At 44.6% G+C, this 27902-nt stretch overlaps 1 protein-coding gene across 1 annotated transcript in view; it reads right to left on the bottom strand.

The window, feature by feature from the left end:
• Nucleotides 1-27902, bottom strand: part of PDGFRL (platelet-derived growth factor receptor-like) — a 38968-nt gene that overhangs the window by 3635 nt on the left and 7431 nt on the right. The window contains exons 3-5 of the mRNA XM_004682348.2: nucleotides 6229-6380; nucleotides 2127-2420; nucleotides 156-295 (exon numbers count right to left, since the gene is read on the bottom strand). Coding sequence (XP_004682405.1) covers nucleotides 156-295; nucleotides 2127-2420; nucleotides 6229-6380 — 586 coding nt within the window. The remainder of the gene's footprint in view (nucleotides 1-155; nucleotides 296-2126; nucleotides 2421-6228; nucleotides 6381-27902) is intronic.

The following is a 27902-nucleotide window of genomic DNA, read 5'->3' as shown; positions in this document are numbered from 1 at the left end:
GTGATTTTTTTAAGTCATTTGTAACTGTCCTGTGGTGTCTTAAAAAAGACAAGCAAGTTCTGGCTCCCTAGCAGAGGCCACAGCTTTCTTGCAGTTAATTCTCCTTTGTGATGCAGACCATGACTTAGGCTGGCTTCCTGCTGGGCAGTGCTTACCTTCTGCCCTGGGTAGATCCACCGGAACTCCACCTCTACATCTGGATCCCCCAGGACAATGCAGAGGACACGGATGTCATCCCCACCTTCCACTTTGTTGGAGGATGCCAAGATGGTCGTGGATGGAGGGCCACTGGGAACTGGAAGTGCGCAGAGGGAAAGTGGGGTGAGTCCAGGAGGCTGGCATGAGGAGCCTACACAGCTAGTCCTTGACCTGGACAGCTACGTCACAGCGCACCTCCCGGTTAGCCCCAGACCTACTCAGCCCACCCTTGTTGGTTTACTTTGAAGCCTCCCCTCTCTTCCTTCGTGGTCTAGATTGGGTAAAAATGCCAGCTGTTAGGCACAGAATTAGGGGTGGAGGATAGAAATCTGCCATGATGCCACGTGAAGGTAATAAAGCTGTGGGTGGGAGAAGACAGCTAGAGTGAGCACACCCAGTGTGGTGGGATGAACAGGCAGGTGTGTTGCTGTAAAAAGTGTGATATGAGAGGTCCGCCGTAAGGGCATGAGTCTATTTGCAGAGCTTTTATTTCACAGCACTTGAGAAGTAAGTTGCAATATGGCCGCACAGGTAAGTAATATTTGGCAGCCGTGAGTGAGGTGATGTGCTAGGGGCCAGAACTAGAGTAGCAAATCAGACATTCCAGTCTTTGTGCCCTCTGCTAGTGGAAAAGGCAAACTGTAAACCAGTCATTACATGGTTAATTTTATAATTGAGTTGTGCTTAGAGCTATGAGGAGAAGCCCAGAGTGCTCCGGAAGTTCAGAGACAGGAAGGGCTTCTTTGAGGAAGCAGTGTTTAAACTAAGATCTGGAGTGGGGGAGGGCCTACCCCCTTGGGTGGGAATGGCAGTGAGCAGAGTCCGCAGGGTGAGGTGGCAGGAGGCCAGGGCAGGCCACAGCCTGGGAAGGACAGCAGAGGCTGATCGTGTGAGACTTCTCAGGTCACATGAAGGAGTATGACCCTAGGGAAATCACTGAATGATTATAACTCGAGTTGTAATGAACTACAGTGTGGGAAATGGAGGGAAAAATGATAGACTTGGGGGAGCCCAATGGGAAAGGAAGCCACATCAGTCCAAGGAAGAGATAATGATAGTTTGAACTCTGTGCAATGAGGATGGAGAGAATTTGTAAGTGATTTAAAGGAAGAAGAAGAAAAAAATGGAGACAAGAATATCAGGTTTATTTCCAGGCTTAATTTTTTGCAGCAGATAACCAGAGAGCCCTGACTAGGGCAAAGAAAGCTGAAGAAGCGAGCTCAGGGAAGATCGGAAGCACCCCAGCACAGGTGTATGCATTAAGAGTAAAGCTGTGAGTTACTAGTGAATGGGTATAGAAGGACACAGTTGAGTGAGGACAGGAGCTTCTGTGCTGTACTTAACACCCTGGCCAAGCTGTGTCGGGGGCCGCAGGGGAAAAAGCCAGATGGAAGCATGCTGAGGAGAGGGGTGGGGGAGACAGGACCTCGCCACAAAGAAGGTGGGGAGTGGATGTGAGCATCAGCGTGGAAGGGGGCAGGGATACTGGGCCATCGGTCTCAAGTACAGGACTGTGACTGGAGTCTGACTTGGTGGCTCCGAGGTTAGTGGGTTTTTACTCATTGAAAGGAACAAGACAGTCAGTGAACCAGGCCAGTGGAGTGACTAGAAATATTACTAAGCTGGTCTAGCCTTGAGCCACAAGTCTTACAAGAACAGAGGATGGGGATGGACAGAAGATGTTGGTCATCCCCAGAGGAAATCTAAGAGCCTCTTTGTTGTAACCAAAACCCGAGTGTTTGGGAATGTTAGAGAATTGCTCAGTAACAGGCATTGATGGAAGGATTTGGAAAGATGGAGTCAAGGGGTGTTGGGTTTGGATCATGAGTAAGGAAGTGGAACATTCGTAAATAGTGGAAAGCAGTACCTGAAGTGGCTTAGCAGAAGCAACTGAAATCTGAGGGAGGTCTGGTAGGGAAGAGGCTTACCTTCCACGTAGAGCAGCTGGTACTTGATGGAAATCTGAGATGTGCCCTCAGCTTCTGCTTTGCAGTAGACCACTCCCTGGTGGTCAGAATGAGGTTGCAGGTACACAAAGCCTCTCTTCATGTCATAAACAATGTCTGTTCCATTGGTTGGGATTTCCTTGGCTGGGAACTCCCTGTGGAGTGTGACTTTGGCTGACAGGACAGTGACTCGACAAGGAACCACAGCCTGCCTGTCTGGGTTCAAGTAGACAATGTCAAAGTAACTGGGAGAAGGTACAAAGAGTTCTCCTTTCTCTGCAAAGGGAAAGACACAAGGTAAGAGAACTTTAAGGACTCAACTCGGGGCACAAAGATGAGAGGACTGATTTCTGTCTTTATGAACAGAATAGAGCTATTTTTACATGTTTTTCCTCTTTTAATGGAAGGCTTTTACTCCACATTTCCTTAAAGAAAACAAAGCAGGTATTTCTTTAGCGCAAGCCAGGCCCAGAGATTATCCCATTGAGAAAGCAGGAAAGGAGACTGTATTCCTTAACAGCAACTTTAAAACCTTAAGTTATTTGCTGTCTGTAGAGAAATTAGCCCAATAGTCTGTGCTCAGTACCTTCTGTGTGGAGACATTTGCCAACACAGCAGAGTTTATGTGAGGCAGGCTACTGAGGGAGCTGGTGGTCTCACTCAACCCAGAAGGCCACATTACTGGCCAGGCCAAGGAAAAAGGACCCAAGGTGGGAGTGCGGGTCTCAGGGGTTGAGCAGGGTACACTCAGTCTGATTCTTACTCCATTTCCTCTGAAATTACTCTATTTTTGAAGCTGAAGATGATGGCTCTTCCATCTTAGAGAAATGAGGACTGGCTTGCCCACACTTTCCTCAGGACAGTCACAGGACTCGATTGGGTTTCTGTGGTTTTGTTATTGGCACAGCACCCTTCAATGCTTTGTTTTCTGGCTCATCCTGCAAAGGGATAGTGCAGTAACTGCTGAGAGAAATCACACCCCAGCATTTGTTAAACTGCTTCCTTTGTTTTTGGTGCAACATTCCTGAAACAAATCTGTTCTGGGCTTCCTTTTTCACTAACATTTATGCCACAGTTTTATGATATTCTAAGTTGGGGACAAAATCCCTGAACCCATCCAATGTCTTCATAGAGCAAGAGATTTTGGAGCACATTGACCAATGCAGAGGTTTCTCCCTGGTTCCAAGTTCAAAAGAAGCAGGTTGTAGATCAACAAGTCTACCTGCAGGTGATTTGTGCCACTTTGCGATGACTTGACTTTCAGGCTTGGGCTGCTGGTGCCTTTGTCAGTGTTGTGCCTGAGTCACCCTAAGTTAATGATGTGCCCTGGGGTAGGTACATCATTGAGACTTTCTGTACTTCAACAGCACCATTTGTAAAGAGAAAAATCTGGAGGTAACTTTTTTAGGAAAAAACATTTATGGAAATTATGATTCTGCGAGTTAGAAGCAGTTTTTGTTAATAAGGTTTTGTGGAAGAAGCAGAACCAATAAGCCCAGCCTGTGGAATAAGTAGCCCAGCTCCATTTCAGAGCACAGAAGTGTGGTATGGCTTCTTACATCACATACTTTTAAAGAAGGGACCACCAATTGCTTGAAGAAGCAAAAGATGTAATCAGTAGATTCCATCTACTAAAAGTATAAAGCTTACTTTGCAGATGTTCCCTGCAAGTGTTTTATCTATTCATGTGATGCCAAATACTATTTTAAGAAAACTAAACACATGGAAATGTTCATTCACAAAACATTGAAGTTAATAGGCTATAAGCTAAAATCCAAATTATTAAAAACTCCATGGTTAGAAAAAGTATTAATCCATGATTTACTACACAAGAGAACTGGAGCTTCTTGCTGGGAGGAAACTCTCCCGTTGGTAACGTTCTCCTTGACCCGGGTGGCGGTTAATGTGTATGTTCACTTGAGGATAATTTATTGAGCTGTTTATGATTTCTCTTTCTCTGTATATGTTATATACTTCAACATAAATTTAGAAAAAAGGCACTCCTCAGTACTTCCTTGTGTTTGGCATAACTTGCTTCTTTTATTTATGCCTAAGAATTGAAATGGCATTCAGTAACAGTGCTGCCTTTCATATTTGTATACAAAGAGGTAGGCTTCCTCTGTAATGATCACCAAAACGGCAAGCCATAAAAATTTTCATGACAGCTTATATAGAAATTTCTGTCCTTTCCCTAATGCTGATGTTTGATAGTGAGAGCTTAGAAAATCCATCTGAATAAATACTAACAATCACGTGGTGCAATTGCCATATTGAAAATTATAACAATTAACAGTCAAAAAGAATCATTGTTTTCAGTCAACCCCACAGCATGCAAACAGCACCACGTGCCAGCCCTCTCTGTGGGTACCGGAACCAGGGCCAGCAGTGGGAGCTCAGCTTCCGTAACAGCCCAGCTTGGTTTCCAAACCCACTCATGCTTGCAAAGACAAACTGCTAAATCATAGGCTGAAATCCAGCCGGTCTCTCGGTATTGAGGGATGAAAAATGATACAACATATTAGGTCATATTCCTTTTTTGATCCAGGTATATTGAAAGCTCAATTTTATTTTTTTTTAATCTGCCTTTGAGTCACAAGAAGGCTTAGGGAGGCCTGTGCCCAGAGCCCATAAGCCTAGTACGATATTTCTGATCAATGTATCCATTGGAAAACAAACACACTAGTGCTAATCTTGCTGTGTTTCCAATTGCAGAATGAAGATTCTTTGCCATCAGTCCTTGTCCACAGTAACAGACTTACTTGGCCACTGTTGTTCCCAGTGTGAGGGGAACATGTATGCAGCTCATTCAAAACTAGAATCAGGAATTGCCTATGAACAACAGTTAACACCTCTCCTGAAAAAGCCAGCTGTGTCCAATCTATCCGTTACCTTGTCCTAGAAGTGGATGAGCACAGTAAGAACACAGGATTCTAGCTCAATAATGGTTGACTTTCTGCTTGGCCACTACACATCATGGGACATCTGAGTCACCTGCCCTGTTCATTCGCCACAGCAACACCATTCCTTCTAATGCAGTCAACAGGAGCTTGTACTTAGGAAATGCGATGCATTTCCTAGCGCTTCCAGAGCTACTGCTACACAGGCTTGTTGGGAAGACAGATGAGATTTTGCAAAGGAGTCACTAATGCCCAGGACGTAAGAACATCTGGATCGTAGACCTAAGTTACCGTATGTCTGAAAGATAAGTGGATCATGACATACATGAGTTTCAGGGGCACCCCTGCCAGCAAGGGAGCTATTCCAGCTTCACCTGAAATGCGCTGGACTGGGGGGGGGGAGCATTTGTGAGATTTCTGAAATCTGTTCCTGACCTCTGAATCTTGGAGAATATGATCCCCAACTTAAGGGAGCTCTGAGCTGGAAGAGAGAGACCTGGGAAAGTACTCTGCAATGCCTGTTTCAAGAGTAAGTTTCACCTGCCAAACACGTCTGGCCCTGTAGAGGAGAAGCGCCCTCCACTCCAACCTGCATGTCGTCACACACATCACTTAGGCTCAGGGACTGAGACTGAGCCTTAGGAATCTGATTGCAAAATTTCAGCTTGCAGTACTAGACACAAATGTGGGGTGTCCTTCTCATAGGCTCCCTACAACTACGGCGCTTCCAGAAAGGAGAGCAGCCTGGGCTGTGAGACTGGCGACTGGGTCCCAGGAAGCGCTTTCGCTGTGGTGAGCAGCCTCCACCTCTCTGGCCATGGGACGCAGCACCGAGAAACTGATTTCTGTAAGCTTTAAACTCTAAAGAGGCTAGAAGACTGGACTTCAGGCACAGACCTGGGAGCCAACAAGTCCAAACCACAGTCAAGTCTCTTATTTGTAGTCTAAACTTGAAAAGTTTTGAAGATATTTAATAAGTTTTTCATTGGAAAAAAGAAAACATATTTGCACTTACCCTGAAGAGCTGCTGGGAGCTGTGCAAGGACTGAAATTGATGTAAAGCATCGGGTCCACAGAGGGAGCTAAACAGTGAGCGAATTATTCGATACTCAGCACGAAGTGGGGACATTAATCTGAGCTAAGTCCAGACTTCTCAAAGACAACAACCAACGCACTAAGCATCTTACCTGTAAAAAAGATGTAGGTGGAGCCCTTGTGGGCCTCATCCCTCCTGCAGACGTAGCCATCACAGAGCTGTGCCCAGCAGCTGAATTCACCAGTGTCAGCTGCTGTGGAGTTGACCAGGGTGAGCTGGCTGTAGCGTGCATGCTGCTTCACGCTGTCAGGGAGAAAGGAGAGCACGCAGCCATTACTCTCTGCAACCCCCAACCCCTGCAAGGACCCTCTCACATGGCTCACACTAATGAAAGTGTGGGTGGAGGTGGGGCATAGCCGGAAGAAAAGACTTTCCTCAAAGGAAATAATAAATGACAATTATGTTTCCCAGAGAGGAAATTCTCTTCAACGTCAGCGCTAGGGCTTCCTTAGGTAAAATAAAGTCTCCGCCATGGTGCAGTCAACACAAGTGAAAGCTCAAACACTACCTGGTGTGCATCCTCTGATCAGCAGGGCAAGTCTCTGAATGTAAGCTTCGGCATTATTAAGTTAGAAACTTTGCTTTTGGGGGGTGGGGGGATACACTGGCTGCTGAGCTCCAAGGACACTGCCCTCACCTAGGAGAGGACGGGGTGTTCTCCTTTCTCCCACGTCACCCTGGGATTGACTTCCTCATGTGTTTTCCCCTTGCTGCATGGTGCATGTTTAAGCACTAGTATTAATTAGCCCCATATAATTGTGTGGAACTGTAACAGGAATCCAGATGCATCATCCTCGGGACAGATGGGTCCCTGTGGTAAGGAGACTCACCCTGTGCAGATGCCTGAATAAATGGTTTGAACCTGAGAATGCCTTGTAGCTATCTGTTTCAGCCCTTGGAGCTCACACACTGTTCTAATGTAGTGAAGGTGCTGTCGTGGGTCCCAGAAACACCGGGGCGGGGTCCACTTTGAAGCAAGACACAGCAGTGTCTTGGCGGTTGCCTCCAAACTGCCTGGTCTGGCACACCACTGAGGAGCTGCTTGGCCCACCAGCCTGCCAAGTGTTGCCTCTATCCACCTACACTGTCATCTGCTGCCTTTAAACAACAGATCTCCCCCTTCAGGAAGCCTCTAATTAGAATCGACTCAGGAATCTCCCCACTTTCTCCTGGTGATGTAATTGATTCCCTTGTTCTCTAACCTCCAGACTCCCCCCCATTTCCTGTTATTTTAGACTAGAGAGCAGGAACCCTGCCATATCTGCCTTATATTCCCTAACCAACAAATCTGTGCAGGCTTCATAGTAAGGATTCTCTCCCAACATGAGGATTGAAAGCACATTGACCACACTATTGCAACTAGGAAGAACCTCAAAATAGGCATCCAGGCCCCAGCGTTGCAGATAGTCTTGAGCAGAAGTTATTATCCCTGAGACCCACACCTGGTGAACAGCTGAATAACTCTTCCTTAAGATAATTAAGTAGGTACTGAGTAGCCACTCATTAGATGAGAATTTCATGCCATGCCTGGGGCATCGCATTATCCCAATTATCTCTTAATTACATGTAATAAAAGATTAGTCACAGTGACTGAACACTACTACAAGGAATATACACCCACCGTGGGGAAGAGCACAACACAGTACAGTAGACCTCAAGGATATTACAGTCTGGTCGAGACCTCGTAACAATAGGAATTCTGAAGGATTTAGCTCTGTGGGTTGAAGAGGTTGGAGGCAGCTTTGAGGAGGAGGTGACAAAAGCTGGACTTTGAAAGGTGAGGGGGTGGACAAGGACTCAGGGGGCTAAGAGGCAGTGAGCACTTTTGCTCAGGAAGTGTCAACCCCACAGGGCTGTTTGTTCCATCAAGGCTGGGCCAGTGGGTGGAGGGCCCAGCAGTCCAGGGATTTAACTCAGCTCAAGAGACAGAGTGCTGAGTCAAGTGGCGTATGGTGGGAACAGTGAGGGAGACACTGCACTCACCACTCAGCAGGGACGACCCTGATTTTAAGAGGTGGGACATGATGAGCCCACCTGAGCTAGAGCGGAAGCGGGCGAGGCTGAGCCGCTTCTCCTTGAGCAGGACTGGATGCTGGCCGTAGAGGCAAATTCAAGGACTATTTTCTTGAGGACAATTAATGACTGGGGGTAAGCAAAGAAAGACATCAATAATGGCCATTCAATTGATGTTTCGGAAGAATGGGGTTTTAACTGAAATGGGTTGAGGTAAACAAAATAATTCACTATTTGGGATCACACGTGAGTCATTGCAGTACAGGTGGCCTATGAGAAACTGGAAATACAGACCTAGCGCAGAACTAAAACAGCAGGATCTGTATTTGAGGGCATAGGAAGCCAAACGTTAACAGCAAAGACCAAATCTAGAGCCAAACTTGGGAGTCAGGGCAGAAGGAAGAGGTGAAGGGAAAGGATGCACAAAGGAGAAAGATTGGAGACATTGTGGCTCAGAAGCCTCAGATGCCTGTAAGATTCATGACCCGCCCCTCCCCCCACAAACCCTCACACACTTCTCCTTTGTCAGAATGTTTCTCACAGACACCAAAAGAAAAATTTGAATTGTGAGGGCATTGGATTCCAGCAAACCAAACAGAATCAGAGAGAAAATGAATGTGGTTCTTACCACGTGACATACATCCACCTCCCTGTAGAACTCAGAACCTGGGATCCAAATGCGTGATAAGTGTTTTGAGAGCCTTCTCTGGACCCAGCACTTACTTGCACTGGAGCAACGGAAAGTGCAAGATTCCATGCCCACCTCAAAGCAGGCACAGAGAAACTGGGTACTTGGGAATAACCCTGCCACCACGAGGAAATCTGCATGCTGTATCTTTAGCAGGATTGGGGGTGGAAGGAAGGAAATGTGCTGGAAAACATTTCTGGATTTTCCCACCCCCTCTCATAAGCAAATAATGTAAAACAGGAAACTAATGATTTAGCAGGATTACAGTTTAAATGCCTGGATTAAAAATGTCCATTTCTACTAATGGCCTCCTGTCAGGGCAGCAGGCTACCAGCTGGCTGGAATAGGACCTCAGGCCTCAGCGCGGGTGTCGGAGGGGCAACAGATTCTTCACCATGAAATGGAGGCAAGAATTGAAGGAGCTCTGCAGAGACCTGCCTAGAGCTGCTTCACCCAGGACCCTTCCCTTCTCTTGTAACCACTTGACAAAATGCCCAGGAATAAAGAAAGCAGAGGATGTGAAGCTTGCGTGGAGCAAAAAGACCTGCCACAAAGTGCAAAATGGAAAGGGATCATTAAGGGGATTTGCCTTAAGTGGGTGCAGCTTTGAACACAGCAGAGGCCATGGGTTCACCTCTGAAACAGCACTTCAGACCTCTCCGTGGACTCAGTCACTGACAACGCGGGGTTACAAAGTGTGTGTTCAAAATTTAGGTTTACCCTGCCCTATACGCATGGTCCTTACAAGGTCAGAAAGTAACTAGCACGTGCTGGTGAGGACGCAGAGAAAACGGGCCCCATCCGTGGTACGAATGTCGACGGTCCAGCCCCTGTGGAAGGAGCTCTGAGGTGTCTCAAAAGTTTGAAACCAGATCTACCACACTGTCCACAACTTCTACACCTAGGTATTTATCCAAGTGTGCAAAAACACTAATTGGAAGGGATATGCATTCCTGCGTTCATACCACACTAGTTACATTGAGTGTAAAAAAAATGTTAGAGCCCTAAGCTAGAAGAGTAGATTGGGAAGATGTGTTACAGCTACACAATGGGATACTAGTCAGCTAGAAAACAAAACAAAACCATGGAAAACACTTGTCACTTGGGACAACATGCATGGGACTGGAGAGGATTATGACAAGCGAATAAATCAGAAGGAGAAAAACACCAGATGACTCTACTCACGTGCTGCAAAAACAAAGAAACAGACAAAACAACCCAAAACCCTTGAAATCTGACCACAGAATTGAGGTTACCAGGGAGCGGTGGGGGGTGGAGGGTGGCAAAGGGGGCCGAGTTGGCGCAGAAACAGCAGGTAATGGTGGAAGACTTAGGGGCTCTGGTGGTGGATGTGTTGTGACATACGTTTACAGGACCTACACCCCTAAAGCACTGTTATAAATCAATGTTGCCTCAATGAACTATAAAAACTATTAAAATGACAAGCACTAAGATGAACCTGAAAAATGGCTAGGGGTAAGTGTTTTCTGTTAGGTTCACGCTAATTTTTCCAACACAGCCCCTGCCCATCCTCGCAGGCCAGAGGTTTCCTGCATAAGGTCCCATCTTCCTTCTTATGGGCTACCTGTTAGAGGAGGACACAGGGGAGGGGGGCTGACAACTCCCACAGTTAGGGACCACTGCACATCTCACCTGGGGCAGTAATGGGGAGTCCATGCTCTAGGCCTGCAACAGTGGAGGGAGGGGTTGGGGAAGGAGAGTGGAGGTTGGGGGGTAGGTGCGGTGAGGGAGGGGGTGCTGAGCAACAAGATAATGAGTCATGGGTCCCATAAAAAATTAATGAATGCAAATTAAGTCGGAGGTTTAAGGGTGGGAAGGAGACACACAAAGTGGTTTGTTTCTCAAGGGTTTCCAGCTCACAAGCTTCAGGGCTGAGTCTTGGGAGAAGGGAAGGATTTCAACACATGAAGAAGGAGACAAAAGGCAGGTTTGTTGCACAATGACGAGATATTTGGAACAAAGCGGGCTGGGGGCTGTTGTGTGAAATGTAAGATCATGCACTTTGCAGCCACAATGAAGGAATTCCAGTCTGACTTCTACCATGACCTTCAGACTCCTTAGCTAGAAGCCATTCCTGGCTGGACCTACCGCTTCACTGTAGTAACAACAGTAGCTAGCACTCACAGAATACTGGTCATTATACAACGTTCTTCAGATAAGTTCAAGTCTTAGAACAGCGCCTGCCACAGACTAGTGCACCCTACATTTTGGATGTTACAGGGTCAGTTTTGTCCCAACTTCTGTGACCGGCCTCAAGAAAGGAAGGCAGGAGGCAGAAAGGCTGAGCAAGCGGAGTTTAGTGCTCCTGGACAGCTGAGACGGAGCCCCTTGAGTGAGGTCCGCGACTGCCAGCCCTATAGGGGGGAAGGGTCTCTTCTATAGATTCTAAACTCGGATTCCAAAGGGGTGACTCATTGCTGTGTCCCTTGATGTCAGGCCCAGTTTGTTATCACCTTCTTCTAGTCCCATCCCGGATGCAAGGCCCAGTTTATTACGGCCTTATCACCCTTGGATCCAAGGCCTAATTTATTACTGCCCTTATGCAGGCCCTCAGTAAATCTCCACACTTGGTCACTCCCAACAGGGTCCTCTTTAGTTCTCACCACACTAGCATGGAAGTATAATTTTCCTCCCTTTACAAATGAGGACACTGAAGCAGACTCTTGTCCAGGTCTCCCAACTGTGAGTGGCTGAGCTTCTAATCTATTGTCACTGACAGTAGATGAGGGTGCAAATGTTTACAAGTGAAAGGGCCTGGCTGCATGGCTGAAAGGAGGAGTTCCCAAGGAAGTTTGACTGGGGATGATGCCTCAACTAGTCTGCAAATCTTATTAAACAGAGACAAATACCCACACCCCAAACAAAAACAAGAGCTGATTAAATTGGCTCAATATGATTCATAGTGCTCATTTTTAAATTTTAAATGGGCAATTAATCTCTTAGTAATTGAAGAAGGTAAGATGAGTTAATAAGCATCGACTATATAGCTTTTATGATATAGGTTCTACTTTTCTCAATCCCATGAAATGGTAATGAGAGAAGTAGTAATAACAAACTCAGGCGTGCTTAGTATGCTACAAGCAGTGTTTTAAGTTCTGTACACATTTTAGCTGCTTTCATCCTCCTGAATCTCTGCCAGGCAGATACCATAGTTGTCCCCATGTCGTGAGTACACAGGCACAGACACAGACACCAGAGAGGATGGGTCTTTCCCAAGTAAGCATGGAAGCCCGAAGGAGAAGAAATTGAAGTTCAGCTTCAGTAACTTTCATGGCTACATAACTCCATGAACCAGACACCTTGCCTTTCAGACTGTGCTGTTTCCATTGGCAGCAAACAGAAATGCAAGGCACAAGGAGAAAAGATGCAAGCAAGAAGCCGTCCCAGTCAACACACGTGCTTCAAAAATTAGTTAGCTTCCACCAAATGCAAGGAGCCAGGCCCAGGCCTCAATGGAGAAAAGAGAGTCGCAGGTTTTGTCTATGGTTCAAGTATGAGACTATTTACTCAAAAGCTCCTTTGAAGTATGTGTCAGAAAATATCTCCTCCATGCCATGACGGGGATGGAAACTTTCAACAGAGTACAAGTATCAGCAGACAGACAGCTGGGTAACACCACAGATTATGATTTTTTTTTTTAAAAGAACACAATGAAAAGAAATATATAAGGGGAACTAGTAGCAAACCAAATATATGAACTGACGAACTTCCAAGTGATGGTAACTCAAAATTAGAAATTAAATTGAAACATTGATCTATAGCTATCCACCTACCTACCTACGGCCTGCCTACGTACTTACCTATGGCCTTAAAGTGTCCAATATTCTACCAAGACACAAATCCTTGCTAGCAAATGTTACTGCAGCAATGATTATGAGAGTAAGTAAGTGGGAAGCAATCAAAGATTATAACAATAGATATTCAGTTAAAAATAATCCTGGTATTATAGACATAACATAAAAATATTCATAGAAAATAATAAATGAATTTGTATATTTTGATACAATTTTATACACAAAGAAATAAGATTGGAAGATTCTACACTACAGAGTTCATGACACATCTTGGGACTGTTCCTTTACCTTTTTCTTATCCAGAGGTTTCAACTTTCTCAAATAAGCATGCAGTATTTTGTAATAAGAAAAACCATAATAAAAGCAAAATTTTAAGCCACTTACAAAATTACCAAGCAGATGCTCTGTAAATGTATGTTCACAGATCATTTGTATTTTAAAAATCTCAAGGTGAATTTTTTATCATGCTGTCTTTTAGAATGTGAACTTCCAAAAGGCAGGGCCAGCAGGAATTTTTGCAGGCCCTCCCACACCACAGGAATTTTTGCAGGTCCTCCCACCCCAAAAGCAAACATAGTATTCGGCTCTAATTAATGAAAAGATTGTTAGAGTATGAGAAATAGGTAAGCTCAAACTTGACTTTGTCCTTAAAACTGCCCTCCCTCTACCTCTTGGGCAAGGGCTTCCTGAGCCGTGTCGCCCCAACACTGAATCTTGACTGCCCCCCAGCTATTAATATTTATTACAAATAAGTATTTTTATTTTATTACTACTCCCAGCTTTTAACAATGAGCCACTGGCCCTGCCTGGTGGTGAAACTGGTTGGGACTCAGCACTACAGCCACCTCAGCGTGAGTCAATCCCCTGCCCCAGAGGTGACCCACATGGCACAGCAGACCACTCCTGTCTTGCCCCCTGCTCCTCTCAGCAGTATGTTTCCATCCATCTACCTATTCTTCTCCCCACTCTGTCTCTGGTGAATCCTCTCACCACCCCTGCACCTCTGGCCTGTACCCCAGCTCTGTATGCATGAATAAATAAATCTTTAAAAAAAAAAAAAAAAACTATGAGCAACCCCCAGTGTACACAGCATGGAGCATCTTTGTAGCATGTTAGTCTCCCTGTGTCATCAAAGGTGATTTAAAAAAATTACTACAAATCATTTTGGAACTATCAGGGGAACTAATAGCTTAGAGGTTGGAGCCCTCACTTTACAGAAATCAAGTGACTCACTCAAGGTCATACAGCCAGAGTCAGAGCAGGGAATGGAATCCCTAGGGAGCTCTGGGTGAGTGTTGTAAAGGAAGTCTGTATCCATTATTCCGAAGACATAACTAGATCCTGGCCAGGTGAGTGACTGAGAGGAAGTTTATGGGTGATGCTTAAAGATAGCAGATATGGGCGCACCACTGAAAAACTCAAAAATACGTCAGTCACTATCATCACATCATTGTTATGAGGTCACTTTCAACCACATGATACTGGTGTACAAGGATGATTTATGTTAACAGCTCACATTACATTTCTGACAATTCTGTCTTAGCATATGGCATCAGCCCTTCAGCCCCTGTCTGTGGATAATAAGGAAAAGAATTCCCCTGACTCGCAGCATGGTGCTCACAGTCTTATTTCCAGGGAAGAATAGGCCCTGGAGGAGGACAGACAGAAGACAATAGAGCAAGCCTCTACCACCCTTGTTCGGAAAACAAGCTGTGGATTACTTACAGCCACAGCAAATGCATTGTGGCCAACTATAATAGTGGATTCAGAGGCCAAGGAGCCAGAAACTATTTGCACCTGGCACAATGAAGCCACAGCAAAAGATGTCCCAAATCTTCCATCTTGCCAATATATTTAAGGTACTCTTTCATAGTAACGCTGTTTGCATAGTAAATCTTATGAAGCCTAAAGAAAGAAACAGGAGGTCTCCCTGATAGCCTAGGGGTTAAGTCTCAGCACTATCACTGCTGCAGCCTGAGTTCAATCCCTCGCCAGGGAGCTGACCCACATGGTACAGCAGACCTCTCCTTGCCCGCTGCTCCCCTCAGCAGTGTATCTCAGTTGTTCTGCCTGTGCTGCCACCCTCTCTGTCTCCCACTGTGTCTCTGACCTCAGCCCCCCAAATCTCTGACCTAGACCCCAATTCTATCCAATTTAAAAACAAAAACTTGTTTTCTTGGTATAGAGAAAAGAAGGGTGTAGAGAATTAGGTTTAAGTGCAGTTTTCTTTCATGAAAAAATGTGCAAACTTGTAAAAAGCCTTTAACTATATGGTGTCATTTTAAAAGCATGGTCTAGGTTGGGTCAGTGGTTTCCTAAGCTGACTACTGAACACAGAGATCCTCTAGGGAGCTTTTATGCTCCCCTTTTCCACAACTCTTAGTTTCAAGTCCAATTTCCTGCAACTAGATAACCACTCCCTCAGCGAATAACTACCTTTCTAGCCCATGCTGACATCTGCCTCCTCTCTTTCCCAGCTCCTACACCTCACACTTGACCTCAGGTTGCCCACTGTGGCTCTGTGCTTTTATCTGGTATCGTTATTCCACTAGCTCTTAAGCTACTTGTGGTTGGAACCACTTCTGGTTGGGGTTCTGACATTATTTGTTTGCTTGATTCGTTTTTTTGCATATACCTTTTGATTTAGTGAACTGGCTTAAAAATAAATTGAACTTGGGCCCTCCCTGGTGGCACAGTGGGTTAAAGTACTGCACAAAGAAGCTTAAGCCACTTCCACATGAGTTCGATCCCTGCCTGCCCCGGAGGAGATCCACATGGCGAGGCAGATCTCTCTTGACCCTCCCGTTATTCCCCTCAGCAGTGTACTTTGTCTATCTGCCTGTTCTGTGCCCCCACTCTGTCTCTGGTGAATCCTCTCACCCTCCGCATCTCTGGCCTGTACCCCAGTTCTGTACGAATAAATAAATCTTTAAAAATAAAAAATAAATTGAACTTAACAAGCACTCTTCTCAGTTAAACAACTATTAACCTCAAGCCATAACACTATTGCTGAGATCATCTCTCTTGTTATATAAATAGTTGCTGTCCCTTGCCTTGCCCCTAGGATGTCTACAGCTGATGCCACTTCTCATGCTATTCCATCAGCCACCCATATAAATAAACGTATGATGGTATATTCTCACATATGGGTTTTGGTTGTCTACAGAGTCCATGCCTCTGCTTTGTCCCAGCTATGAACTCAAGTTCATAAAGATAAGTGTTGTTACAGAGAAGTGTGAGCCTATACTCTATGACCTCTCCCCTGGAGTAATGAGTCACCAGATCAACCCTAAGAGATAGGGTGGGAATCAAGCTTTATGCAGAAAGATGTGATCTGGAAGACAGTCCAGGACTGAAGTTAGGATAAAGTGCAAAACTAGCAATCTGAATGGAGGGTTTAAGCAGTAAAGCACCAACTAAGAGAAGATGGCAGGATCCTGAGATCAGGTCAAACTGAACAGGCTGGGAATGTGGAAAGTGAGATGACAGAGTTTCTGAGCAGAGTCCCAAGGGCAGTGACTTCTCACCAGCCCACCTATAGCCACTTGTATGGGTAGGTTTTGCTCTTAAGGAAGCAGAGCCCAGAAACTTTAGGTGAAATCTTAGTTTTGCTGTTTTTTATAATATGCCACTGCAATATAGTTATATACAAATGGACATAAAATTTCCTGTTTTGTATCTTATCATTTATTCTGTTCTTGTTTCCCTTTATGACATACCTTTCCAAATAACTTCACCTACATACATATACATATATGTGTGTATACATGTATATATACATACATGTATATACACATGTATGTATATACGCACACATTATTTTTTAAACAAGATCATTTAAAATACATACAATCACTTAACATTATATTATAAAATTGTTCTACATCACAAAGTTTCCAAATTTATCTTCAAAAATAGTTTGATTATCCTGGTTGAAAGAATAAATCTAGAGGTATCATGCTTCTGGATAACAAACTATATTACAAAGCCATAGTATCAAAAACAGTATGGTACAGACTCCAAAATAGCCACTTTGACTAATAGACCAGGATAGCCCAGAATCAAATTACACAATATATGCTCATGTACTAGCAAGGGAGCCAAGAATTTATTTCCTCAATAAATGGTGCTGGGGGAACTAGAGATACGCACACAGAACAATGAAATTGTACCCAGGGTTTCCTACAAACCTTATCCCCCTGGCCCTGCCTCCAGCTGCCCTGGATGGGGCATCCAAGATTGTACCAAGCCTTCCCTTGGGGTTCAAACCCATCCAATCACTTTTGGCACAGATTCTCTGTGGAGTCTGCACTACCCAGCTCCTCCCTTCTGCCAAGCTCTGACTCCCCTGCCCCAAACTAGCCTTAACTTCCTCTCTTTGTTGCCCACACTGTGTTCATTGAAGCAGTGTCCATATTAGGAAGCCTTCCTACTATCAAGGCAAATTCAAGCCAATAGATTCCTCCTGAGCAAGTCCTGGAATGGCAGGTCAAAGAAATTGGTCCCTGGGTAAAGTATGTACAAAGTCCAGAGGTAAAATGGAGAGAGAAGCTGTTAACCACCTCTGGAGGAGAAGAATGTTTCCTGAGACGTCATAGCTGGGTCTTGAAGAATGAAGAGAAACATGCCAGACCAACAAGGGGAGAAGGAAGGAATTCCAGCCTGACAAGGCAAACAAATACCCAAAGGCACTAACAGTACCCTACAAAAATGCAGTAGGTAGTGGGTCTAAGAGAAGTACTTGAAGAGGTTAGATTTTTATCTATAGAAATAGGAAGGCAGTGAAGAGTTTTAAGCACTGATGATAAATTATTAAATTTGTGTGCGAAAGATCATTCTGTTAAAAGCATAGCTTAGAGTCCAATAAGAGGCAGGAAGACCTCAAGAGCCCGGAAGTGCCGGCAGCAGGGATGGAGTCAGCACCAAGAGTCAGAAGCATTCTGGAGGCCTAAGTGACAGGCCTGTTTGTGATGAACGGGTTTAGACCTGAGAGTGAAGTCATCCTGAATGAATCCCAAGCTTTAGATGCAAAGGACTGGGTAGGTAGGTAAAAAGGACTGGGTAGGTAGGTAATAGTGCTCTGAATAATAACAGACAAAATAAGAAGAGCTGACTTTGAAGGTGAGGGCAGAGAATGAAGTTCCAAGAGAGAGAAATGGAGTACCAGCAGGACTTCCACAGGGAGCCGCCTCGGGAGTGAATAATCACCCACCTGGCACTCAGGAGATGCCTGGGGCAGTAACACTACCTGGGCAATCTTGAGCGCAGAGCAGAGGTGAAGGCTGGAGCCTGGAGTGAAAGAGCAGCTAAGGAGCAGGGAGTGTGAGCACTTAGGGGTGGCCAGGGACGAGGAAGAAAAAAGGTGAGAGAGGGTGAAAGTAGAAAGTAGACAACAGCCTTGTGCTAAATTCTGTAAGTAATTCAGAAACAATCAATTTGGAAAAGAGGCCTTCCCTAATGAGAACCCTTGCACTTCAGAGGACACAGGAAACCAAGTTAGGGACAGGATGAGGGGAGAAAGGGAGAAGCGTGGCTTGCTTTTTTGAAATCTTTGGCCACAATGTGATGGAGAGAGCTAGAAGTAGCTCGAGATCATGGGAGATTTCCTTCTGTAGAAAACAGAAATTGATATGCTGAGGAAAAGAACTCAAAAGAAGAATGGCAGCTGCAGAAATGACAGCAGATGCCAAGCAGGTCTGGGGAATGTGCAGGGGTGATGCCACCCCAGGCCCGGCAGGACTATGCTCCAGGCATCACTGAGAACAGCTCAGGGAGTGCGAAGCAGGAAGTTGTTTAGGGGGCAGAGGCTGACAGATGTTTCAAGAATGGAGTACCCACTGAGAGAAGCCAGAAGATGGTGGAAGGTCAGTCTCGTCGGTGAATGAAGCTTGGGTGGGTGGTGGACTGTGGCCTCGTGTTGGGTGATTTTCCTCTGCAGAGCAGCTGCGTGGGGCATGGGCCTAGAGCTGCCTCCATTACAGCTTCCTAGGGCAGGAAGCTTGAGCAGTCTTCCAGGGGGCCCCTCCAGATTAGAAATGTCAAGATCCAAAGGCTCATGTTGCCCAGTGGAGAAAGCGCGGGCTTGGAGGCAGGAGGCTGAAATCAGAGCCTCCTCTGAGCGCTCTTGCCACCCTGGGAGCTGGATTGGCCTATTTGTGAGAAGCAACCCAAGCTGTTCACCCCTCCAAAGAGTCCCTGAAAGAGCCGTCACTCTGGAAGAGGCTGGTGTCTTCCTGACACACAAAGTGCTGGATTCGACTTTAATTCCTTCCAAAGGGACATAGTTATTGTTTTGTCTCCACGCATAAATACTGAACTACACCATGTGGTTTATGTCCCTTCTTTCAAGTCTCCAAACCTAAACTTACAAAAACAACAAAAATAGTTTTGTGGTAGTCCTACAGTGTCTTGGGTTTGATGCATTAACTCGACTCAATTATAATTCCTTAAGGCTGTGTAACACATCTGGGATCATGTGAACTTCACAGAAAGCTCAAGAAATGTATTATTCATGAAGCATTCTTTTAGAATAAGAGTTAATAGAAAGTTTTTTCCTCCAAACCAGATAACGAACGTGCTTCAACCCATTTCCTTTCGCCACCTTAAAGACTCGTTGATTGGGGTGAGCTGGAGCTGGGCTTTCCTCAGCCCTTAGTCTGAACATCAGCACCCCCAGCATTCTGGGCATCCAGAGCTTGTCTGAGGTTAGGACATATGTTGAAGGCATTTTTAAACAACAAAATTCCTGAAAAACTAGCTGCTTTCTTGTGATTTACCTCCTCTGGTCTGGCACTAGGAGTGAAAATAGCTCATCTGTGCGGGGCTGGCTTGTTCTGAGTGCCAGCATTTGACTTGCATGACCTCATTCCATCCTGACAACACAATGAGACCAGTTCTATTATTGTTCTCCCCCACCCTGTCCTGCAGGGACAGGGCCCTGTTTTTCTGCAACCTGAGCTCTGTCAGAACACCCAGTACACGCAGAGAAGTCTGGTATCCTTCTGCCCCCACCAACACATCCCTGGGGCAAGGTTGGAGGCCCTGGTGCTGGTGCCATTGAGTCTGGTAAGAGAGCTCCTATCTTTAGAGCTGGATACTTAATTTATTTTTAATTTGATTGTTTTCTGGGGTAGAAATCCACTGGAAGGTAAGTGTCCATTTGCCGTTAGCACACGCTTTCCATTTCCCCTAGCAAATTGGACCCAAACGGCCCTGCCTGCTAAGCAGACTGGCACAAGGAGAGGCAGAGTTTCTGGGGAACCTCACCAGCTCCATTTCTTCTAATCAGAAAATAAGCTCAGTAAGCTTTGAAGGAAAATGAGTTCGCATTAGAAAGACATCTCTCTGCATGACAATGTCAATACACTGACTGCCACAATGCGAATGCACTACTGCCACTGAAATACAATGTCCAAAAGGGAATTTTTATGTTCTGTATATTTGACAATATAAAATGAAGAAAAAGGCATCTTTCTCTGTACGACACAAGAAAGCATGATGACAATGTTTACCGAAATCTGCAATGGTGGGATTCTTCTACTATGGATAAGCACTTCTTACACAGTTCTTTTCCTTCAAAATGTCCCCAGACTGTTCTCCCGGAGATCCTGCAAGGCAGGGTGAGAGCTTCCTGGGCCCGCCCTCCTTTGCACTGCATGTGGGTGGGGTCAGCTGCAGCGCAGAGAAAGCCCCGACCCCCTCTCTTCTCTCTAGACGCCCGCTATTGTGTTCAGGGGAAGCATCAAAGTGACGCCTGTGCCCCACCTGCTAGCTCTCCCCAGAGTACAGTTCTTGACAGAAAAAGGCGGAGTTCCCACCAACAGGCAGCACAGACACATCCTGAGAGACAACGCCTCCAGCCTGATTTTCTAAGGCTTGTGGGCTCATTCCCACTTCAGCCCAGCTTGCTTTCACTGCTGTGTGGTTGCTAATAACTTCCCTTCAATGGTCAGTGGCTCCCTGTCCTTCCCCAGCATTGATTTATATTTAAGCCACTTTCCAGGTCACCGGCTCTAAATTTCTTTTCCTTTGTGGCTCAGCATTGTACCAGCAATTCACCTGCTCTAAACTCTGGAAATGTGTTATGAAAAGATGAAAATAGAACATGGTGATCGCCCAGCAAAGGAAAATGAGTTGGTCCAGAATATCCTTATGTTAATTATTTGTAGTGCTAACAAAGTAAGCAAAAATGTTCAAAGTCTCACAAAGGACCATTAGGTCCAAGAATAAGTCTGCAGACCCCACTCTGAGGAAATGGGGACAAGTCGCAAGGAGGGGGGTGGGTGTGCTGGAGGCTGGGAGTGAAAGTGTGTTCTCGGGATGGCAGTGAGGACAATAAGGCCCACACTGGTATCTATCTCTGTGTACTTTCTATGTTCATCAGCGTGGAAAGGCTTTAAGTAATGACTCATCATTGCCCTTACATTTCATTCTAATTTTTTTTCAGCCTGGCTAACAAATCCTTGTCTGACTCCCTTTTGCTTCCAGCATCATCTCCCTTAGTACCTTTCTTCTTCTTCCCTTGCCACAGGTGATCCCCCCACGACTTCCCCACACCCTCATTGTTCTAGGTGTGTCTTTCTCAGCCCTAGGCAGTTTCCTCCTTCTAGAATTTTCTTATATTCTCCTGTCACTTTCTGGGCCTGATTAACTGTCAGTCTTCATATACTGAGGTTTCTTCTCCCTGATCCTACATTTCTGTTAACAAGGCACACACACAGCCAGTTCTACAAATTTCTAACTTAATTTGTCTGAGTTTCCATAAGATTAAAAATCCTACATGTGCAGAGTTTGCATCTATCTTGGCATTAAGGAGAGAGGAGAAAAGTGTAAAAGGGTGGAGGGGGAGGAGTCCAAGCAGAGTCGAAAATAGAACATTCAGTAAGTGCCAACACTAATGTCAAAAACCTCTCTGCTGTTTCTGATCTTGAAATGGTGGAGGCTTATGCAATATGGAATGGACTGATTCCAGAATCAAAATCTGGTCCATTTCAGCATCTGAGGATACCAAATATTCAGGTGCTACTGTTAAGCCTCTGAAGGAAAACTGAGCTCTGGACATAGCAGGACTCAGAGCTAGCAGTGAATGTATGATGTGGGTTCATAAATACACACCTCTTTTTTAATTTGTTGGGAAATCGAATTGTTTCAAATATAACTTGAAAATGTGATCCAACCGACTAGCCTAGACAAATGAAAGAAATACTGGGAAATTATTTTACCCAATCCACATCTGAAATGTTTCTCCATGAAAGGAAGCCACTGTGCACAGCTCAAACCTGCCATCTAGTGGACTGTGTGGGCTTGCTGGAAGGAGAGAAGACAGAACCCATGGTGGTGGGGGGGGTGTCAAAGGCTGAGGGATCTTGCCTTCAAACAGATCTCCCCTTTCTAAATAGCCCAGTGTAATGTTCTAGCATCCGGTATCCAAACAGTTATCCTAAATCACTGATATTTCAACGACTTTCTTTTTATTTTTGGATGCCTTGTTTTTTCTTAGGATTTATTTATTTATACATACAGAACTGGGGTACAAGTCAGAGGTGTAGGGATGGTGAGAGGCTTCACCAGAGACAGAGCTGGGGCCAGAACAGGCCGACTGACCAAGTACACTGCTGAGGGGAGCAGCAGGCAGGTCAGGAGAGGTCTGCCAAGCCATGTGGTCACCTCCAGGGTGGGAATCGAACTCACACTAAGCTGCTGTGGCCAGCTTGCAGGCCTGCATCCTAACCCATTGTGCCACTAGAGAGGGCCATTTCAACCCCTTTCAATTCAAAAGTATCCCAAATAGACATCAAATCACTGTACTGTCAAAGCTTCTCTCTCATTATTTCTACCTTGAATCTTAACTTTAGAAATAAGATTAAGCTAGTACCCTTGGAACCGAAAAAAAATGAAGACAAAAAACTAGTGACAACCAATCTTTTGTCCCTGAAGCTACAATCTGAATCAAGCCAAGTGTCTTCCTCCATCTAGATGTGCCGCCACCCAGGCTGGGCACATGAACAGGACAGCAGCTCTGGTCTGGGCCCGGGGCCTGGGCCTGAGCTTCACACTGCTGCCTACCAGTCTCTCACCCTGGACCACATTTTCTATGCTCTGAGTTTGTCTCCTCATTTGTTGAACAGAAGGGCTTCTGTGAAACCCTGGGGTCATGATGGTCATTTGCTATTTCTGTTTATCTTGCAGCAAGAGCAGGGTGGGCTTGCCACAATGGCATAAAGACAACCCTACCTATTATAAACAAGATGGGAGAGGGGACACGCCCACAATTAATCTTAACTGGAGAATCAGGGGTAAGCCTGGCCATGAATGTCACAGATACGGCTGTTGCTGTAGCCCATGGAAGAGACGGAGGCCAGTGCTGTGTGATGGAAATAGTGGGAAGAACATGTTTGCTTGTTTTTGTGTGTGTTTTTTTTAACACCTGAAAAGTAAGTATTTCATTAGAAATACAAGAACCAGGCCATCCCTGGCGGCACAGTGGTTTAAAGCACAGCACTAAGAAGCTAAAGCTACTATCTATGAGTTTAATCCTCACCCCAGTGGTGACCCACATGGCCTCTCCTGGCCCGCCTGCTGCTCCCCTCAGCAGTGTACTTAGTCAGTCAGCCTGTTCTGCTCCCCGCTCTGTCTCTGGTGAACCCTCTCACCGCCCCTGCACCTCTGGCCTGTACCCTAGTTCTGTATGCATCAATAAATAAAATCTTTACAAAAAAAGAAAGAAAAAGAAATACAAGAACCAGGAACCAAGGGGGTAGGAGAACTTCCCCTACACCCTGACAGTGTGAAGAAAAAGAAGACACACTTGGGAGATTTTAACATGCTTTTTGGAAACATCAGAACCTAGAATCTACAGTAAAGAAAGTAGAAGGGATGGAACAGGAGGGTGAAGAGGGACAACTGGGCCTCTAATGGCTCCAGGCAGTCAAACAACAGGCACTGAAATCATGGAGATGGAATCAGGTGGCAAAAAAAGGTCTGATGTTGTCGCTACCCTTCTTCTATTACATGATGTTAGATGTCAAATGCATGAATGCATGATGAGCGACTGAGCTCTGGCTCGACACCTACACTCCTGGGGAAAACCAAAAATAGTCCCTGAATTCTGGTGTGTGTCACTGGTATGTGTTCCAGGTGCGAGGAAGCCAGTGATGAGCCAAGCAGACAGGGGTTTCTGCATTCATGGGGGAATAGGCAGTTTCTGGATTACAGATAATTGACCCACCGAATGAGGCTGTGTGTGATGCCAGGACAGGTACACAAATGTCCTCTGAATCTCTACCCTAAGAAGCCACATTGGTTGTGTATGATTCCCTGACTTTCATGATCGCGATCGGAATTAGTTGGCTCCCAAATCACTTGGATTATTCTATTTGAGAAATGTGTTTCTTGATAACAATTATCATTTATTAATTGTTATCACCATGGTCTAGGCAGTGCTTATCACCATAGTTCAGGGAGGTAACTGGGTTCATAGGACATTACTCATTGAAGACCTCTTGGCTGGTGAGGTAAAGGCAGGATGCAAAGCCACCTGCAAGTTTTACCCTGTCCTCTGTGTATAGTGCTCCCTCTTCTGGTCAGAATATGAAATTTAGACAAATGTTTTAGCATGTGAACTTAGGCCAGAAAGCTACAAAATTAGTTAAAATGAAAGGTTTTGTTGAAAGCACACCCAGGGTGATTCTAACTCCAAAGCTGACAGAATGCTGGAAAGAATTCATTCCAGGGCAATGGAAGGAACCATGGTCTGGGAAAAATGTCAAAAGTCAATTTCTTGAGTCTTTAGTGTCAACACATGATTTTGCTAATGTTTGATACAGACTCATGACTAGATGTTTTTCACATATTTTGCATCTTTTTGGTGAGGTCCACATCTGTCTTTACTTTCTTATAAAGCCCTCATTGTGCTTTAGAAGAATATTAGTTAAAACTAAAAATTTTAACTTGGCTTTTTGAGATCCTGGAGATTTCTCTTCAACTCAGATTCACATTCACTTCAGTTTGAGTTTCTAAGATATTTTCAAACATATTGTGACTAATATAACTTTGAAAATACACCTAGAAAATACTGAATCGTCAAGGGCCAAGTCACCTACATTAGGATGCTTTGCTAAATTATTTTTAAAAAGAAACAGTGGGTCCAAAATGGAGTAGTTAATGCCAGACCCACCTAGACTTAATACCTAAGCTAAGCTAATCATAGTTTCAGCCTCACCCAGAACAAGAATTTGACACCAATTAATGTCCTGTTTCCTGCACTAGCAAGGTTATCTGCAAGGGTCTGCCTCTTCAGACCTCCACTGTGAAATAATCTTTTCTTTTGCTAAACACTCTATCTCACCCTCTTTCTGACTATAAAATTTTTCCATTTTATACACCTCCACATAGAGACTTTCTATTTGCTACATGGGGTGCTGCCTAATTCATGAATCACTGAAAATCAATTAGAGCTCCAAGTTTATTCAGATAAATTTTTTAAACAAAGTCAAAGTACTTAGAATAATTTAAGTTAAATTAATCCTAGATTTTTTTTTAAAAAAAGTATGTAGGAAAAAATTTGCTGGTTTTGGTAAATTAAGTAATTTGAAAGGTACATGGTAGTAAATCTTTTCAGAGTTGTCCCAAGTGAGAAACACTCTCTCTCTCTCTCTCTCTCTCTCTCTCTCTCTCTCTCTCCCAATGTGGAGCTGAAAAGGGGAAAATTGTCCCTTTTCTCACTCACCACTTCTCGTTCAGGATAGAAACCTTCCAAACACATTTTATACAGACAGCATTACCCTAATCACCAAACTAAGCAAGAACAGCACAGAAAAAGAAAACTAAATGCTAACATACTAGATGAGCATTGATATACAAATTCTCAACAAAATCCTAGCAAACCAAATACAGCAACATATTAAGAGAATCATCCACCACGGTCAAATAGGATTCATCCCAAGGGAGCAAAGCTGGTTCAGCATCTACAAATCAATCTATGTCTTTTACCAGATCAACAAAAGGAAAATAAAAATCACACGGTCATTTTAATACACAGAATAGTACTTGACAAGATTCAATGTCCATTCCTAAGTCTCAATAAAATAGGAATAAACAGAATTTATTTAGACATAGTAAATGTCATATACAATAAACCCACAGCCAACATCATACTCAATGGTGAAAAACTGAACACATTTTCACTAAGATTAGGAACGAGGACGAGATATCCAACACAGTGACAGAAGTCCTAGCTGCTGCAACCGGACAAGAAAGAGACATAAAGGGAGTCCAAACTGGGAAAGAAGTGATGTTATCACTCATTTTTTTTTAAAGATATGCTTACTTATTTATGCATAGAAGAGCTGGGGAGAAGACCAGACGTGTGGGGAGTGAGAGGAGTTATCAGAGACAGAGTGGGGAGCAGAACAGAGGGGTCTACTGAAATACACTGCTGAGGGCGGGCCAGGAGAGGTCTGCTGCGCCATGTGGGTCAGTTCCCTGGCCAGGGACTGAATTCAGGTCACAGTGCTGATAGCGCTGAGACTTAACCCCTACGTGCCCAGGAAGGCCCCCCCAATGCTATCATTATTTAAAGATGACATGGTTAGTTACACAGAAAATCCAAAGGTCTACCAATAAATGACTAAAAGAAATGAAAATGTTAAAATGGCAGGATACAAATACAAAGAAATCAGTTGTGTTCTATATGCAAACAATAAAGTAGAAGAGATTTTTAAAGCCCCATTTACAAGCAAACCAATAGGATAGAAACCTTATTTATTATCATATTTAACAAATATGGTAAAAACTGTAAGATTCTGTTAAAAGAAATAAAAGACATGAGGAAATGGAAAGATATCTGGGCTCATGGATTGGAAGATAAAGCATCATTAAAATGACCCTAGGAGGGCCCTGCCTGGTGGCACAATGGATTAGAACGCCGCAATGCAAGCTGACCACGGATCCCCAGCCCTAGAGGTGACCCACCTGGCACTGCAGACCTCTCCTGACCCACCCTGTTGCTCCCCTCAGCAGTGTACTTTGTTGATCTGCCTGTTCTATGTCCCACTCTGTCTCTGGTGAAGCCTCTCACCACCCCTGCACCTCTGGCTTGTACCCCAGTTCTGTATGAATAAATCAATCTTTTTTAAAAAATGGCCATATTACTTAAAGGAACTTACAGATTCAATACAATGCCTATCCACATTCCAATGACTTTATTTGAGAAAGTGAAATGTGTATAGCATTAGAAAAGGCCCTGCATAGCCAAAACAATCCTGAGAGAAAACAGGTGTCAACTCTGACTTCAAACTAAACTACCCCGCAACAGTGATCAAAACAGACAATTCGACTTAAAACACTTTCAAAAATGACTAGAAGCCAACAAACATCCTGAAAGCTCAGGGGTTGGGGGAGGCAGGAGAAGGGCGAGGAGGACACAAGGGAAGTTGGAGAGAGCTTGGGAGGGGACAACTCAGGAGGACTGTGGTGGATCACTGGGCTGTGGGGTGGGAGAGCTGCAGGGATACTCTGGAGGGGAGGAGCCAAGCACCACACAAAAATGAACAACGATGTAAGAAAATAAAGGGTCACTGACAAAGGTCAATCTGAGCAGGTGCTTGAGGATCTGATCTGTAACAACCTCCAGCCTTCACAACTAGAGGTGCTTCATAGCTGAGCACTGGCCACGGAAGTTCAAGATATACACAAAGATGTCAAGCAACAGCAGTGATTTAGACTATTAAGTACAATAAAATATTGATTGGAACTTAATTGTGTTGATATCAACAGCAAGAAAACAAAGTCGTTATAGCTTGTGTTTTTTATAAAAAAAAACAATTTTTTGGTGAATCAATAATATATGTTATATTATGAAAAAAATTACAAAAAAGAAAGACCCAAAAGTGTAGTATTGAATCAAAAACACAATATAGACCAATGGAATAGAACAGGAAGCCCAGAAATTAAGCCATGCATGTGTGGACAGTTAGTCTTTGACAAAGGACTCATCACAATACAATAGAGAAAGAAAAGCCTCTTTGACAGTGTTATTTGGGCCTCCCTCATGGCCTATGGGTTAAGCCTCAGCGCTCTCACATTTATGACCTCTGTTCGATCCTCAGCCAGGGAGATGGCCCACATGGCACAGCAGACCTCTCCAGTCTTTCTCGCCGCTCCCCTCAGCAGTGTATTTCAGTCCATCTGCCTGTTCTGTTCCCCACTCTGTCTCTGAGAAGCTGCTCACTCCCAGTACCTCTGGCGTAC

Source organism: Condylura cristata, unplaced genomic scaffold (genome assembly GCF_000260355.1).
Source record: "Condylura cristata isolate star-nosed mole 26May11 unplaced genomic scaffold, ConCri1.0 scaffold00014, whole genome shotgun sequence".
Classification (NCBI taxonomy): Eukaryota; Metazoa; Chordata; class Mammalia; order Eulipotyphla; family Talpidae; genus Condylura; species Condylura cristata.
The sequence above is the reverse complement of the archived record's forward strand: the minus strand, read 5'-3'. Positions and strand labels throughout refer to the sequence as shown.